At 50.3% G+C, this 14927-nt stretch overlaps 1 protein-coding gene and 2 pseudogenes across 1 annotated transcript; 1 reads left to right on the forward strand and 2 right to left on the reverse strand.

The window, feature by feature from the left end:
• Positions 1-14927, forward strand: part of LOC128820667 (uncharacterized) — a 2212279-nt pseudogene that overhangs the window by 1561265 nt on the left and 636087 nt on the right.
• The window catches only part of LOC128820669 (uncharacterized), a 1091286-nt pseudogene that overhangs the window by 560865 nt on the left and 515494 nt on the right, over positions 1-14927 (reverse strand).
• On the reverse strand, positions 11160-12113 carry LOC128820728 (olfactory receptor 14I1-like). The gene has a single exon (XM_054001549.1). It carries the CDS (start codon positions 12111-12113, stop codon positions 11181-11183), a length of 933 nt encoding a protein of 310 aa, XP_053857524.1. The 3' UTR covers positions 11160-11180.

Raw genomic sequence — 14927 nt, forward strand, 5'->3', positions numbered from 1 at the left:
TAAGTTCCTATATGATAAATTAGTTGAAGAAGAACCTATAGATTGGAATGAGGAAGATGAACAGAAGTTACAAGAGTTGAAAGAAAAGTTAGTGACAGCACCAGTTTTAAGTTTACCCGATTTAGACAGACCCTTTGAGTTGTTTATAAATGTAGAAGAAGGTATTGCATATGGAGTATTGGTCCAAAAGTGGTGCGGAGATAGAAAACCAGTAGCTTATGTGTCCAAGCTATTAGACCCGGTAGTGAGAGGATGGCCTACATGTTTACAATCAGTGGCTGCTACTGTAGCTTTGGTAGAGGAGGGATACAAACTAACATTTGGGAGCAAAATCAAAGTGTATACACCTCATGATTTGAAAACTATATTGAGTAAGAGAGCGAGTCAGTGGATTACAGACAGCAGGCTGTTAAAATATGAATTGATGCTCACCAATATTGAGAATTTAGAATTAGCCACAACGAATGTTCAAAATCCAGCCCAATTTTTGTATGGAGAGCCACAAGAAAATTTAGAACATTGTTGTATAGAAGTCATAGATTTGCAGACCAAAGTAAGGGAAGATTTGCAAGAGCAGCCATTACCAGAAGGAGAAGTGTTGTTTGTGGATGGTTCTTCCAGGGTAAAGGAGGGGAAGAGAATGTCAGGATATGCAGTAATAGATGGTAAGAGTATGGAAATTATAGAAAAAGGGAGGCTTCCAGCAAAATGGTCTGCACAGTGTTGTGAGGTTTATGCTTTACTAAAAGGGCTGCAGTGGTTAAAGTACAAGAAAGGAACTGTTTACACTGACTCCAAATATGCCTATGGTGTAGTACATACGTTTGGTAAGATCTGGGGAGAAAGGGGGTTTATAAACTCTAAAGGCAAGACCTTAGTCCATGAAAAGCTAATCAAGGAAACATTGGAAGCTCTCAAAGACCCTTTGGAAATTGCAGTGGTACATATAAAAGGTCACCAGAAAGGAACTTCTAAAGAGGTGCAGGGCAACAATTTAGCAGACAGAGCAGCTAAAGAGGCTGCCTTAGAAAAAGAAGAGAAAATCCTGCAGTTAGTCAATCTGGGGGACAGAGATAATAAAGAAAACCCAATTTTTAGTGAGCAAGAACAAAAAGAGTTGCTAAAACATGGGGGAATAAAAGATGAAAAAGGGAAGTGGATAATGCCAGATGGGAGACAGGTATTAAACAAAGCGCTAGCCAGGAAAATTTTGGAGAATTTGCATGCTTCAACGCACTGGGGAACACAGGCCTTGTGCGATCATTTTCTGCGAACTTATGTATGCATTGGTATATTTGAAGTAGCTAAGATAATCACAAGAGATTGTATGATTTGTCAGAGAGTAAATAGAAAAGTAATGAGAAAAGCCCCACTGGGTGGAAGAGAATTGGCCCAGAGACCTTTCCAAAATGTCCAAATCGATTTTACTGAACTTCCCCCAGTTCAAAGATTTAAGTATTTATTAGTGATAATAGATCATCTGACTCATTGGGTTGAAGCATTTCCAACTACAAGAGCTACAGCAGGAGTGGTTAGTAAGATCTTACTGGAACAAGTCATACCGAGATATGGTATTGTAAACATTATTGATTCGGACAGAGGGCCACATTTCACAGCCAAGGTCCTACATCAGATAACAGAGGCTTTAGGAATAGTATGGAGACTTCACACCCCATGGAGACCTCAAAGCTCAGGAAGAGTGGAGAGAATGAACCAAACCCTAAAAATAACACTCACCAAATTGGTGGAGGAAACAAAAATGAACTGGTTAAAATGTCTTCCATTAGCACTAATGAGAATAAGAACAAAACCAAGAGCCGATATTGGCATTTCTCCTTATGAAATGATGTTTGGGTTGCCATTTCTAACTGTCTCAGACCACACGGGGACTTACGAAGAGGGAGAACAGAGTACCAAGAAGTATGTACAAGTGATTGCGAATACCTTAGAGGAATTAAGGAAAAACGGATATCTTCCCCAAAGTACCCCAATTGACTTTAAAATTCATTCGTTTCAGCCGGGAGACTGGGTTTTAATAAAGGTGTGGAAAGAACAGCCATTATCTCCCATGTGGGAGGGTCCCTTCCAGGTTCTCTTAACTACTGAAACTGCAGTAAGGACCCAAGAAAGAGGATGGACACATGTCACAAGAGTCAAAGGTCCGGTACAAGCTCCCACCGAGTGGACAGTGGTTAATACATCTGATACAAAACTGACTTTAAAGAGAAAACCTCAAGAGAAGTGAAATAAGAAGAAGAGCAGGGTTTTAATCTATTATGAACTGTTCAGATGTTATTAATTGTTACCTATTATTTAAATAATTATTCTAACTTGTTATTAGTATAAAAAGTTAAAATTGTTTGTATTGAAGTATTTATTATAACTCACGTCAAATTTCTGGTATTTTTTTTATTGCAGATCCCAAAGAATAGAGCATCCTCCCACTCATTTAGTAATCAGGCCCTAAAAAGAAATACTCAAGTCAATACAAGGAGGGAAGTAAGTCACTGCAGGAGGAGGTAACGGTAAGATCATATTACAAGGGGCAAGACCGGGTCAGGATACACTCTTGCCACAAAGCAGATACACCATAGGCTTTCCAAAGAGGGGGTAAAAATATGGAGGTTGGGAGAGTGCCCTGTACCGGACCCTTGTTGCTGTTAGCACTGCTAACAGTAATAAACATCCAGGGAAGTCCGATGGACCCCTGTGATAAATGTTACTATCCACTTTATGCAGGAGACTCTCGGAGTGCCGTCCTAAGAATTCATACAAATCCGAGTCCCAACTGTATTGACTTTTTACAATTAACAACATGTGTAGAGGACGGTACAACCTATTGGCTCTCCGAAAATATAGGAAATCATAAACAAAAACTGTTGGGAGAATGCCCTACCAGGGAAAAATGGATATGTTTGGAGAAGAAGCCAGAGAAAAAGGAGAAAGCAAAAGAGGTTCACGAACCTGACTTTATAAAGGAAAAGGAAGTAAAAGGGGTAATAAGGAAAGAAGCAGGACTCAAGATTCTAGGTGGGAAAAATCTGTTTTTAGACCTAGTTGAAAAAATAAGTCATGAATTTAATATAACTAATTGTTGGATTTGTGGAGACACTAGAACAGCAGAAATCTGGCCGTGGGAAGGAATTGCACTGAGTCCAAAAGAGATCTTAAGGTTAATGAGGAATAAGATGAGAATCCAAAGGTCATCACCTGTGCAAGATAAAAGGAATGACGAAGAAGTATGGAATTTAAAATCTGAGGTAATCGGGGAAGAATGTCTGTGGAGGAAGGGATCTTCTAAGTTCATTTCATATGTGGGTGAGTTATCCTGTAAACGATATCTAGTTACCAACGACACCCACCAATGGTGGATTCCTGGGGCTCCTCACCTCTATTGGTCTAGAAAACAAAAACGGGGATGTTCTTATATTCAAAAGGAAAAACTATATGAATGTATTACCACAGATCCCAACCCTTTCCATGATGATCCCCAAATGTACAAGTTTTGGAGTAAAAATGGGATCACTTCTGTAGAACATCATAAATTCTGGAGAGCTCCAAATGAGTTATTTTGGCTTTGTGGTAGAATGGCATATGTAATGTTGCCTAAAGATTGGACAGGAAGTTGTACACTAGGTATTATAAAACCTTCTTTCTTTTTACTGCCCAGAGACGAAAGTCAACATCTAGGAATTCCCTTATATGATGAATTAAAACGTAAAAGAAGAGACTTAATTGGTGGTTCTCAAAAGTGGGGGGAAGAAGAGTGGCCTCCAGAAAGAATAATCGAGACATATGGCCCTGCCACTTGGGCCCAAGACGGGTCGTGGGGATACCGAACTCCCATTTATATGTTAAATAGAATTATTAGATTACAGGCAGTGTTGGAAATCATAACCAATGAAACAGCCATGGTTTTAGATCTAATCTCTACCCAAAACCGCCAAATGAGAACGGCTATCTACCAAAATCGATTAGCATTGGATTACTTATTGGCAGAAGAAGGGGGGGTCTGTGGTAAATTTAATTCATCAGAGTGTTGTATTGAAATTGATGATTATGGAGATCTTATCAAAAACATTACAACCAGGATTAGGAAATTGGCACATGTCCCAGTCCAGAGATGGAGCCCTCTAATAAAATTAAATTGGTGGGATAACCTCTTGGGGGGAGAATGGTGGAAGAAGGTTTTATTGATTGCAGGAAGTGCCTTAATAAGTCTTATTCTACTTCCTTGTTTAATACCTTGTCTAATTCGGTTAATAACTAACATTGTGCAGAATTCCTTAGAAAGCTTAAGCAAAGAGAAGTTCGAGAAGATCATGATCATACAAGAAAATAAACTGGGAGAGAACTCTGAAACTGCTAAGAAGACCTATGAAAAGTACCAGAAATTAAGAAGAATTTACCAAGTTTATGATACTCCTGTTTAAATTAAAGGCTTGATGCGGGCTAAAGCCCGATCAAAGATTTAGAGGGGGGAGTTGTTACAAATAAACTCGTTTTAATAGGTGGGAGTGGTGATGGGTTGTAGGTAATTGTTAAATAATGTAACCAATTGTTAATGTAATGAATTGTTAAATTGTTAATGTAGTAAGTGGTTGTGAGTTACTGTTAGTTACGAAGTTTAATATGTACCATTAGTTAAGTGTTTGTGCACAGTTGCCAATCAAGGGGGGGGGAGGCCAGGCGCATCGGAGAACGACATCATCAGTCCAACCTGCTATTGGAGAAACAGATCAACCAATGGTGCCTCGAAGTTCAGGAATGATTGGCCAGAAATGCACCATCTTATAAACCAATCAAGGACCAGAAAATGAGCCAATCAACGAGAGGATCAAGAACGCACCAATCAACAGCCTCCAGAGACTTTAACAACCCCGGGTGCTGGCCACCCCGGGGTCTTTCCGCGGACTTTGTTGCCAAGGAAACACCCTGTGCCTGTGCACAGTTACTGTTGCACGTTGTTACTTTCTGGCTTGCCGCTGAGGTCTTGGGCTTATCCTGGGACCTCGTCCCCAGCTGTCTGTGATTTTAATAAACAGGCCCAAATTTTTTTAACATATTCTGGCTTTGAATTTGCCTGTTCATAACACTGCCCAGCCCCTGGCACCTGTGGGGCTGCACAGACAGCCCTGCCCCGGGCTCTGCCGGCCTCTGGGCCAGCAGAGAGGCCGGCCAGGGCTGGCCATGGCCGGGAACAGGCCCTGAGCCCCGCAGCAGGATGGAGCTGGGCCACAGCCAAGCTCAGCCCAGGCCAAAGCTGGGCTCAGCAGCCAGGGCTGCCAAGGGCTGGGGACAGAGGCTGGCGCTGACAAATGTCCTGGGCCCCCTCCCTGCTGTGTCCATGCCCCCAGGGGCACAGAGCAGCCTCCTCTCTCGGGCACTTGCCTGTTTTCAATGCCTTGCACAGGCGCTGGCCCTGCCCCACAAGGCCTGGGCTGAGTCCTGCCCCTGCACGCTCAGCCAGGCTGAGATGGACACTGATGGTTTCTGGGCCAGGCTCTCGGAGCCCAGCCCAGCTCCCTGCAAGCTCTGCCAGCTGCCCTGAGCTCTGTGCAGCACCAAGGGCCTCTCTCCAGCACAGCCCAGCCGGCTCTGGCCCCACAGCTCTGCTCAGGCCAGGCTGCTCTGGCCACTGGCCCCACGGCCTCAGCCCCTGCCAAGGGCACAGCAGCAGCTGCAGCTCAGCCAGGACTCAGCCCCAGCCATGGGGGAAGGGGCTTGCCCAAGGCACAAGGAGGCTCCCTGGCTGCCCTGCTCCCCTCGGCCTCAGCTGCTGAGAGCTCTGCAGCCCCTGCTGCCATCCCATCTGCCCAGGCCAGCACAAGAGCCCCGGCCTTGGGGCCCTCCAGAGCTGCTCCTGCTCCAGGCCCAGGGCCCATCCCAGAGCTGGGGCAGCCACAAAGCTCTGCCCATTTCTGCTCATTGCTGCTCTGATGGGGATGGAGGTTGCTGATGAATTTTCCTACTCCAGAGGCCTCTTCTTTCCTGAGCTCTTCAGTTCAGGAATTCAGTGACAAAAGGCTCATAAAGATTTGTTTAAAACTCCCAAACAAGAAATGCTACTGGGAATAATTGAAGTTTTCAATTCTTCTGTGGTTAATTAGAGAGATTTCAGAAGTTTATTCAAAGTGAATATACTGTTTTGAAGACTATGCAGGGAGAACTGTTTTGTCCTGTGTCCTTTTCCTGGTTTTTCCTGTTTATAGATTGATATCAGCGATGTCCAATTGATATTGACTCCCAGCACCTCCTAATGCAGTCTGAAGAGATATGAAAAGCAAGTCCCTTCATGGCTGACAATCAATAACACTTTTTCCCCACCCCCTCCCCACCATTTCCCTCATCCAAGCCCTGGCACTCAGAGCAGCTGAGGAATGGAGTCACATCCAGGGCTGTCCCCAGGGCTCAGGACTGGGGCCAGGCCAGTGAAATCTCTTTATTGCTGATCTGGACGAGGCCATCGTGGGCACCCTCAGTCATTTCCAGGTGAGCCCAGGCTGGGTGGGAGTGTGGCTGTGCTGGAGGGCAGGAAGCTCTGCAGAGGGATCTGGACAGGCTGGAGCCATGGGCCCAGGACAATGGGATGAGGTTCACCAAGGCCAAGGGCCAGGTCCTGCCCTGGGCTCACAACCACCCCAAATCCCTGGCCGTGCCCTGCCCCTGATCCCTACAGCCTGTCCTGTTTCCTTCATCCCTGCATTGCCAGGGACTTTCTGGGACAAGGCAGCTCTGCTCTGGGGATGGAGGGAGCTCCAAGTGCCACCACTGGAGTGGGAACCACAACTCATCAGGTTTGTGTCCTTTGGGGGTCAGGAACTGGTGGCACTCAGAGACACAGAAAGTTTCTCTTCAGGGCCAACAGACCATGGTTGAACAGGACACAATTTAATAACAACCACGCTCTTCCCTGAGCTATGTGCAACGTCCCAGCAGGGTCTGATGAGTCCACCAGCCACAAGTGATTTCCATACTAGAATGGATTTTAGTATGGAAAAGTGGTTCTGTGGTAGATATAAACAGAATTAAGTTCTTGTATCAGGATGCTCGTCCTGGAGCGGGGGTAAAAGAGCTCAAACAGTTCCTGATTTGCAAAGCTGTCAGTGGTGGATGGAGAAGGGAGGTCAGGCAGGTGTTTGAGGAAATGCTGAAACCAGCCTGACTCATTTCATCTCCTCCTGGCCTGGCTGATCTCCCCTCTTTCCCCTTCCACCCACTGGCTTTTGTCTCCCATCAGGCCCCCGGTGAAGAGCCTGGCTCTGTGTTCTCCATCCCCTCCTGGCTGGCACTGCCAGGCTGGGATGAGGAGCCCCTCAGCCTTCCCTGCTCCGGGCTGGACAAGCCCAGCTCCCTCAGCCTCTGCTCACAGCCCAAGGGCTCCAGCCCCACCTTGGAGGCCCTTCCCTAAGCCTGCTCCAGCTGCCAGACATCTTTCCCGCCCTGGGGAACCCAACCCAGGCCACAGGGACCTGGATAATCCACGTCCTTGATGTCCTGGTCACACAGCCCTGGCCCCTTTTCCCTGTGTCAGGCTCTGGGGTGGATCCTGTGGAACATCCTTTGGTGGAGGCTGTGGCTCCAGGTGGGCCGGGGGGATAGCGGGGGACAGGGACCCCGCTGGGCATGAACAGCATTGGACTTGTTGGGAGAAACTGTGAGGGGGAGCTGGGGCGGGGTGACCAACCCAGTGACCTCACAGAGCCCCCCTGGGATGTCACACAGCCCCTCTGGGATGTCACAGCCAGCTCTGTGACCTCAATTCACCAGATGATAAATTGTCTCCACCAGGTGAGCTGACACCTGGAGCTTGTTCTCCAAAACCCCAGGCCTATGGAAACCACACAATTCCCGTTGTGTGAGAAGGGGAGCTGGAAGTTCACCAGCCTCAGTGTCCTGCCAGCTCAGCCAGGCCCACGGGAATATTGGGGTCCACGACCACCAGGGACCACCAGAGAGACCCCCAGGACAGAAGAGAGCATGGGTAAAGGGGAGGGGAAATATGTTAATTATTTTGGGAAAATGGTTATCATCTGTGTTTAGTCCAGCACAATCAATGAATATGTGTGCAAAATACAGAATATGAACAGAAACTTTCCTGCACTCAGCATGCTCAGCTTTGGGAGGAGCATCGGGCTGAATAAAGAATGCTGCTTCTTAATGCTGCACTGGTGTGAAGGAGTTTTTATTTTTCCAAATTTTTGGTAACTCCCACTCCCAAGGAAAGCTCTGTCTCCTGCTGCTCACAAACAGAGAAGGGCTGGTGGCAGATGTGGGGGTCGGAGGCTGCCTGGGGCACAGTGACCATGAAATGATCAAGTTTTCAATGTTCTGTGAAAGAAGGAGGGGCAGCAACAAAACTTCCACACTGGAATTAGGAAGGGCAGACTTTGGCCTATTTAGGATGCTGATTTGGGGAGTACCGAGACAGGTACTGATTTTTTAAAGGGAACAGCCCTTAAAAACAAAGGGGTCCAGGGAGAATGGACACATTTCAAGAAAGTAATCTTAAGGGGGAAGGAGCAGCCTGTCCCAGAGTGGCAAAAGTTGAGCTGGTGAGGAAAATGACTGCCCTGGCTGCCCATAGAGCTTTTGTGGGAACTCATGGGAAAAAAGGACCGGCAACTTAGCAAGTGTTTAGGGATGTTGTTAGGTCATTCAGAAATATAAGTTGAGAGGTAAAAGCTCAATTAGAACTTAGCCTGGCTGCTTCTGTAAAAAGAATTAAAAATGTTTTTATAAAAAAATTTATAGCAAAAGGAGGGGGAAGGAGAACTTCTACTCTTTATTGGATGCAGCGAAGAATATAGCAACTAAACATAAGGAAAAGGCTGAGCTACTTAACATTTTGTTTGTCTCAAATTTCAATATATGTAGAGGTTGTCCTCAGGACAAGAGTTCTCCTGAGCTGGCAGATGGGCAGAGGGAGCAGAACAGCCCCTGTAATCCAGAAGTAAGCAGCTGGTAACCTGCTGAGCTACTCAGATGCTCACAGGTGTGTGGGATAGGATGGGATCCATGCTAGGGGGATGAGGGAGCTGGTGGATGAGCTCCCCAAGCTGCTCTCCATCATTTCCCATCAGTCCTGGCTCAGCAGGGAGGTGCCAGAGCACTGGAGGTGCCAGTGTGAGCCCATCCCCAAGAAGGGCTAGAAGGAGGATCTGGGGAACTCCAGGCCTGTCAGCCTGACCTCGGTGCCCGGCAAGGTTCTGGAACAGATCACCTTGAGAGCCATCACAGGGCAGCCACAGGATGGCCGAGGGGTCAGAGCCAGCCAGCGTGGATTTGAGAGGGGCAGGTCCTGCCTGAGCAACCTGATCTCCTTTTATAACCAGGTGACCCAGCTGTAGATGTGGGAAAGGCTGTGGACGTTGTGTGCTTGGACTTCAGCAAAGCCTTTGAAACCATGAGTCACAGAATTCCCTGGAAACCTACAGCCCACAGCTTGGACATGTTCACCCTCCACAGGGTAAAGAGCTGGCTGGAGGCTGGGCCCAGAGAGTGGTGGGGATGGTGCTGCATCCAGGTGGTGTCCAGTCTCCAATGGTGTCTGCCATGGATCTGTGTTTGGCCCAGCCCTGTTTAATATCTTAACATATGATCTGAATGAGGAGATCCACCATCACCAAAGTCCATCATCGCCAAATTTGCAGATGACACCAAGATGGATGCAAATCTTGATCTGCTAGAGGATTAAAGGGCCCTGGACAGGCTGGATCCAGGGCCCAAATCCAACAAGGTGAGGTTTAACAAGTCCAAGTGCCGGGTCCTGCACTTTGGCCACAGCAACCCCTGCAGCGCTCCAGGCTGGGGACAGAGGGGCTGGAGAGCAGCCAGGCAGAAAGGGACCTGCAGGGACTGATGGACAGCAGGCTGGACATGAGCCAGCCGTGTGCCCAGGTGGCCAAGAAGGCCAATGGCTCCTGGCCTGGATCAGGAATGGTGTGGCCAGCAGGAGCAGGGCAGGGATTCTTCCCCTGTGCTGGGCACTGGTTGGGCAGCACCTCGAGTGCTGTGTCCAGTTCTGGGCCTCCCTGTATAGGAAGGACATGGAGGGGCTGGAGCGTGCCCAGAGAAGGGCAACAAGGCTGGTGAGGGGTCTGGAGTGCAAGTCCTGTGAGGAGCGGCTGAGGGAGCTGGGGTTGTTTATCCTAGAGAAGAGGAGGCTCAGGGGAGACAAGGTGACACAAAGGTGAAGCCAAGGAAATGCTCAGGGCAGTTTGGGGGTGGCTGGCAGGCAGCCCTGGCTCTGAGCAACAGCGTCTGCAGTGGGACAGGAAAGTCCCAGCTGATGGGAACAAACTTTCTGGCTGAGTGCAGAGGCCAGGACAAAGCTGAGTGGTTTCCCTGGCGTCCCCCAGCCCTTCCTGGCCCCAGGGGCTGATGGCATTTGTGCTGCCTCAGGTTCATGTCCCCACAGCACCAGCACGGGGGTGCTCCCGCCTGCTGTGTGCAATGCAAACAGGGGCTCCTGAGCCAGCGCTGCCGTGTCTGTGCCTGCAAGGATGCGGCACCTGTGTGAGCTGGGGGAGAGGCCAGGGCTGCAGAGGGGGGATGTTGTTGGCAGCTCCATGAGGACGCTCTGGGACGCTGCCCTGGGCTGTGCAGCGCACTGGGGATGGATCAGCCCCTGCTCTGCTGCTCCTTCCCGTCTCCCCCAGGGCCCTGGCAGAGCACCAGCCGTGCTGTTTGCCCCCAGCCTGCCCACGGCCAGCCTGGGGCTGCTGACGGGGGTTTTCTGTGCTGAGCATTGGCCTGGCCGTGTTCTTGAGAGAGCCTGGGCAAGGAGCCTGGAGCCCCCAGGCCCTGGCCTGAGGCGTCAGCGCTGCCCCAGCAGTGCCCATGGCCTGTCCCTGCTGCAGCCCCGGCACTGCCACCCCCAGGACTGTGCCCGGCCCCGAGAGCACTCAGGCCCTGCAGCAACACCAGGGCCACCAGGGCAGCGGGGCAGGGCCACGGGAGCAGCACTGCCAACACCAAGTGCTGCTGCTGCTGCTGGGCACAGCTGCTGTGCCAGCACTGATCTGCCCCCAGCTCTGCACACAGACATTGCTGCTGCAGCTCCAGAGAAGCCAACAAAAGGGCAGCTCTGCTGAAAACTCTGCTGGGAGATCCGGCAGTTCCTTTAAGTATCAAAGATGAGTTTTATTCAAAGTGATTGGCAGAAATTGGCCAGCAGTTTAATGTTCCTGAAAGCATCCAGTCATCAGTCTCCACACTGCAGCCTTGAGCTCCTGGTTCCTCAGGCTGTAGATGAGGGGGTTCAGGGCTGGAGGCACCACCGAGTACAGAACTGACAGGGCCAGATCCAGGGATGGGGAGGACATCGAGGGGGGCTTCAGGTGAGCAAATATGACAGTGCTGGCAAACAGAGAGACCACGGCCAGGTGAGGGAGGCAGGTGGAAAAGGCTTTGTGCCGTCCCTGCTCAGAGGGGATCCTCAGCACAGCCCTGAAGATCTGCACATAGGAGAAAACCATGAACACAAAACAACCAAATACCAAACAGGCACTAACAGCAAGAAGCCCAAGTTCCCTGAGGTAGGATTTGGAGCAGGAGAGTTTGAGGATCTGGGGGATTTCACAGAAGAACTGGCCCAGGGCATTGCCATGGCACAGGGGCAGGGAAAATGTATTGGCTGTGTGCAGCAGTGAATAGAGAAAGGCACTGGCCCAGGCAGCTGCTGCCATGTGGGCACAAGCTCTGCTGCCCAGGAGGGTCCCGTAGTGCAGGGGTTTGCAGATGGACACGTAGCGGTCGTAGCACATGATGGTCAGGAGAAAATACTCTGCTGATATGAAGAAGAGAAAGAAAAAGAGCTGAGCAGCACATCCTGTGTAGGAGATGGTGCGGGTGTCCCAGAGGGAATTGTGCATGGCTTTGGGGACAGTAGTGCAGATGGAGCCCAGGTCGCTGAGGGCCAGGTTGAGCAGGAAGAAGAACATGGGCGTGTGCAGGTGGTGGCCGCAGGCTACGGCGCTGATGATGAGGCCGTTGCCCAGGAGGGCAGCCAGGGAGATGCCCAGCAAGAGGCAGAAGTGCAGGAGCTGCAGCTGCCGCGTCTCTGCCAGTGCCAGCAGGAGGAAGTGGCTGATGGAACTGCTGTTGGACATTGGCTGTGGCTGCACATGGGCACCTGTTCATGGAAAAAAGGACAGGGAAGAGTCAGAGGAGGTACCTGTAACCAAAATCAAAGCCATTTCCCATACACCTTTCCCTGGACCACACAAAGATAGCATTTGGTGTTCATGAGTTCTGGCGTTTTTTTCATAAGGCCCCCTATATCTGTCCTTGTATTCTTAGATATCAGAAACCCGCAGCATTTCTGCTGCCCTCAGGTAGAATACAGAAAGTTCTGTGAAGCAAAGTGATGAGAGGATAGTGCAGGGGGATGGTCTGTCATTCTGACCTGTTCACAATTTCTCTGGGTTTAACCTTTCTCCAGGGGAGGATGATCATCTTCCCACATTTTCCCTAAAAAACACCCAGGCACTGCTGAGCGCAGGTGGAGCCATCACAGCCCAGCTTCACATTTGTAGCCAAGGACTCATGTTGCTCATTTCACCAACCCAGCAGCATTTTCAGTGTCACAACACCTCTGCCTTTCCCCATCAATCTTCTAACTCAGAGATGCTCTAGGACAGGTTTGCACCCTGGATTGGAGCTCCCAGCTTGGACTGGAATCTCAGGGAGACTTCCAAGTGTCCTTCTGATGGCATTGGATGAAGGGGGATGCAGCTCCTTCCCTGGCTGCAGTGCCAGCATTGCCCAGAGCCGGGCACTGGGGACAGCTGTGTCACCCTGAGCCAGCTGTGCCCCCTGCCAGAGCCCCCAGTGCCGGGCAGCTGCTCCCAGCCCTGTGCTCTGCAGAGGGAACTGGGCCCGGGGCTGCAGAGCTGCCCCACGGCTCTGCTGCAGCTCTGCCTGCACAGGAGGGGCTGCATGCCTTGGAGCCCCGGCCCTGAGGGCAGAGGCTTGGCTGGGGGCACAGGAGGGAGGGGGCTTGTGCAGAGGGAGGGGCTGCACTGGAGGGGATCCTCTGCACATCTCTGAACTCTCCCTGCCACAGCATTTCTGGCTTTTGTTTTCTCTCCTTCCCTGATCTTCTCTCTGCTTCCTGGAGATTTTCCCCCTGCAGGTGTTTACCTGTGCCTGATCTCTCTGTGCCAGCACTCACAGACCCCAAATTTCTGTGCCCTCTCCTTGGCCTGACAGAACCCTGCCTGTTTGCAGGGCACAGGCTGGGGGCAGGTTCTGTTTGCAGCTTGGAGAAAGGAGAGCTCAGACTGAGCCTGATGGCTCCAGCAAAGGTGATGCTGCTGCTGTCCATGGGCAGAGTGGCTGAAAGCACATTAGGGATCTCCTGTGAACCTACTGATCACTAAAAGTAACAGCTCAGATGTCTCAGGCACTTGACAAAATTCATAATCAATAATTCATAATCAACGTTTAATATCCATCCCCCTATCCCAGACATTTTCAAATATTAGGAAACTGAGTACAAAGTCTTTGGAAATGTCCTCATATTTATCATAATCCTGGTCTTGGAAATATTCTATGACTGATCAGAACCCCTCAGCATGTCAGAGCTTCATGAGCATTTCACCTGCCCTGCACCAGAAATACTCAGAGTTGTACTCACAGGTCTGTGGGCATTGGGATGTTCCAGCTTGAGGAGATCACTGCAGGAGCTGCAGCTGCATTGTCCTGCAGCCAGAGGTTCCTGTGCCAAGGGCTGGCAGTGATTCTGCCCCAGGCACTTCTCAGCACCTTCCCAGCCCTGACTGATTGAAGCTCTCTGTGCCTCTGGGCTGTGCCCACGCTGGCTGCAGGCAGTGCCCCAGCCCTGCTGGGCTGGGAGAAGAGCTGCTCATCCAGAGAAATGTGCTTTTGAAGCTCTGCTTGCTTACCAGCATCACCCTCTGTGCCAGGAGCCCGGCCCAGCTCAGCAGCACAGACACAGCACAAGGACTTGAATGAGCCTCTGGGGCTTTGTGCTCAGGCCCTGAACATCAGGCCCTGAGAGGGAGCTGAAGAAACCTCTCCAGAACTCCAAGTCAGAATCCAACTCCAAAGTTTCTTGGACATTTAATGGGTCCCACTGAGGGACACGACTGAGAAAGTGTCCCCAGGCCCCAGGCAGAGCAGAGAACTGGAGGCACTGATGACAGGTGGGGACAAAGAGAAGCCATGTCTTGGTGGCCTGGGGCACAGCAGGGTCTGTGCCACCAAGGGCTGTCAGGAGACACCTTGTCCTGAGGCCCTGGGGCCTCCTGGCACAGCCCCAGCCAGGCTGGGCACTGTCAGCCCCTTGTCCTGCCCTCAGCATCCCCCCCTAGCCCACATCCCAGTGGCCTCAAGGATCTGCTGGAAGGAGTCCCTGGGGAGCCTTGCTCAGCAATGGCCCTGGGGGCTCCACAATGCTCCCAGGGACTGCAGGTTTTTCAAAGGACTTTGGCTTTGGCTTTTGCCTTGCAGTCTCTGAGAGCTTTCTGCAATCATGGCCTCCAATTATCTGCTGTAATTAGTCCCTGGAGAGGCTTGGTCAGGAACAACACTCAGTGGGGCTCATTAATGCTTCAAGGTACTCAGTTCTTTTAAGGTACTTGGTGTTTCCCTTTTGCTACAGACTCTGTGAGAGGTTTGTGCAATCATGGCCCCAATTATCTGCTTTAACGAGTCCCTTGGGAGCTTTGTACTGACACTCAGTGGGGCTCATTAATACTTTGAGATACTCAACTTTTGTAAGGTACTTTGGGTTTTCCTTTCCACACTGAGAGGTTTTTGTGCCATTTTGAGTCTCTGAGAGGTTTTTGTGCCATCCTGGCCTCCAGTTCTCTCCTCCAAGGAGTCCATGATGAGCCTGTGTTGGGGATGGACCTCAATGGCACCCATTACTGCTTTGAGACACTTTGGGCTTTTCTTCT

Source organism: Vidua macroura, chromosome 30 (assembly GCF_024509145.1).
Source record: "Vidua macroura isolate BioBank_ID:100142 chromosome 30, ASM2450914v1, whole genome shotgun sequence".
NCBI lineage: Eukaryota > Metazoa > Chordata > Aves > Passeriformes > Viduidae > Vidua > Vidua macroura.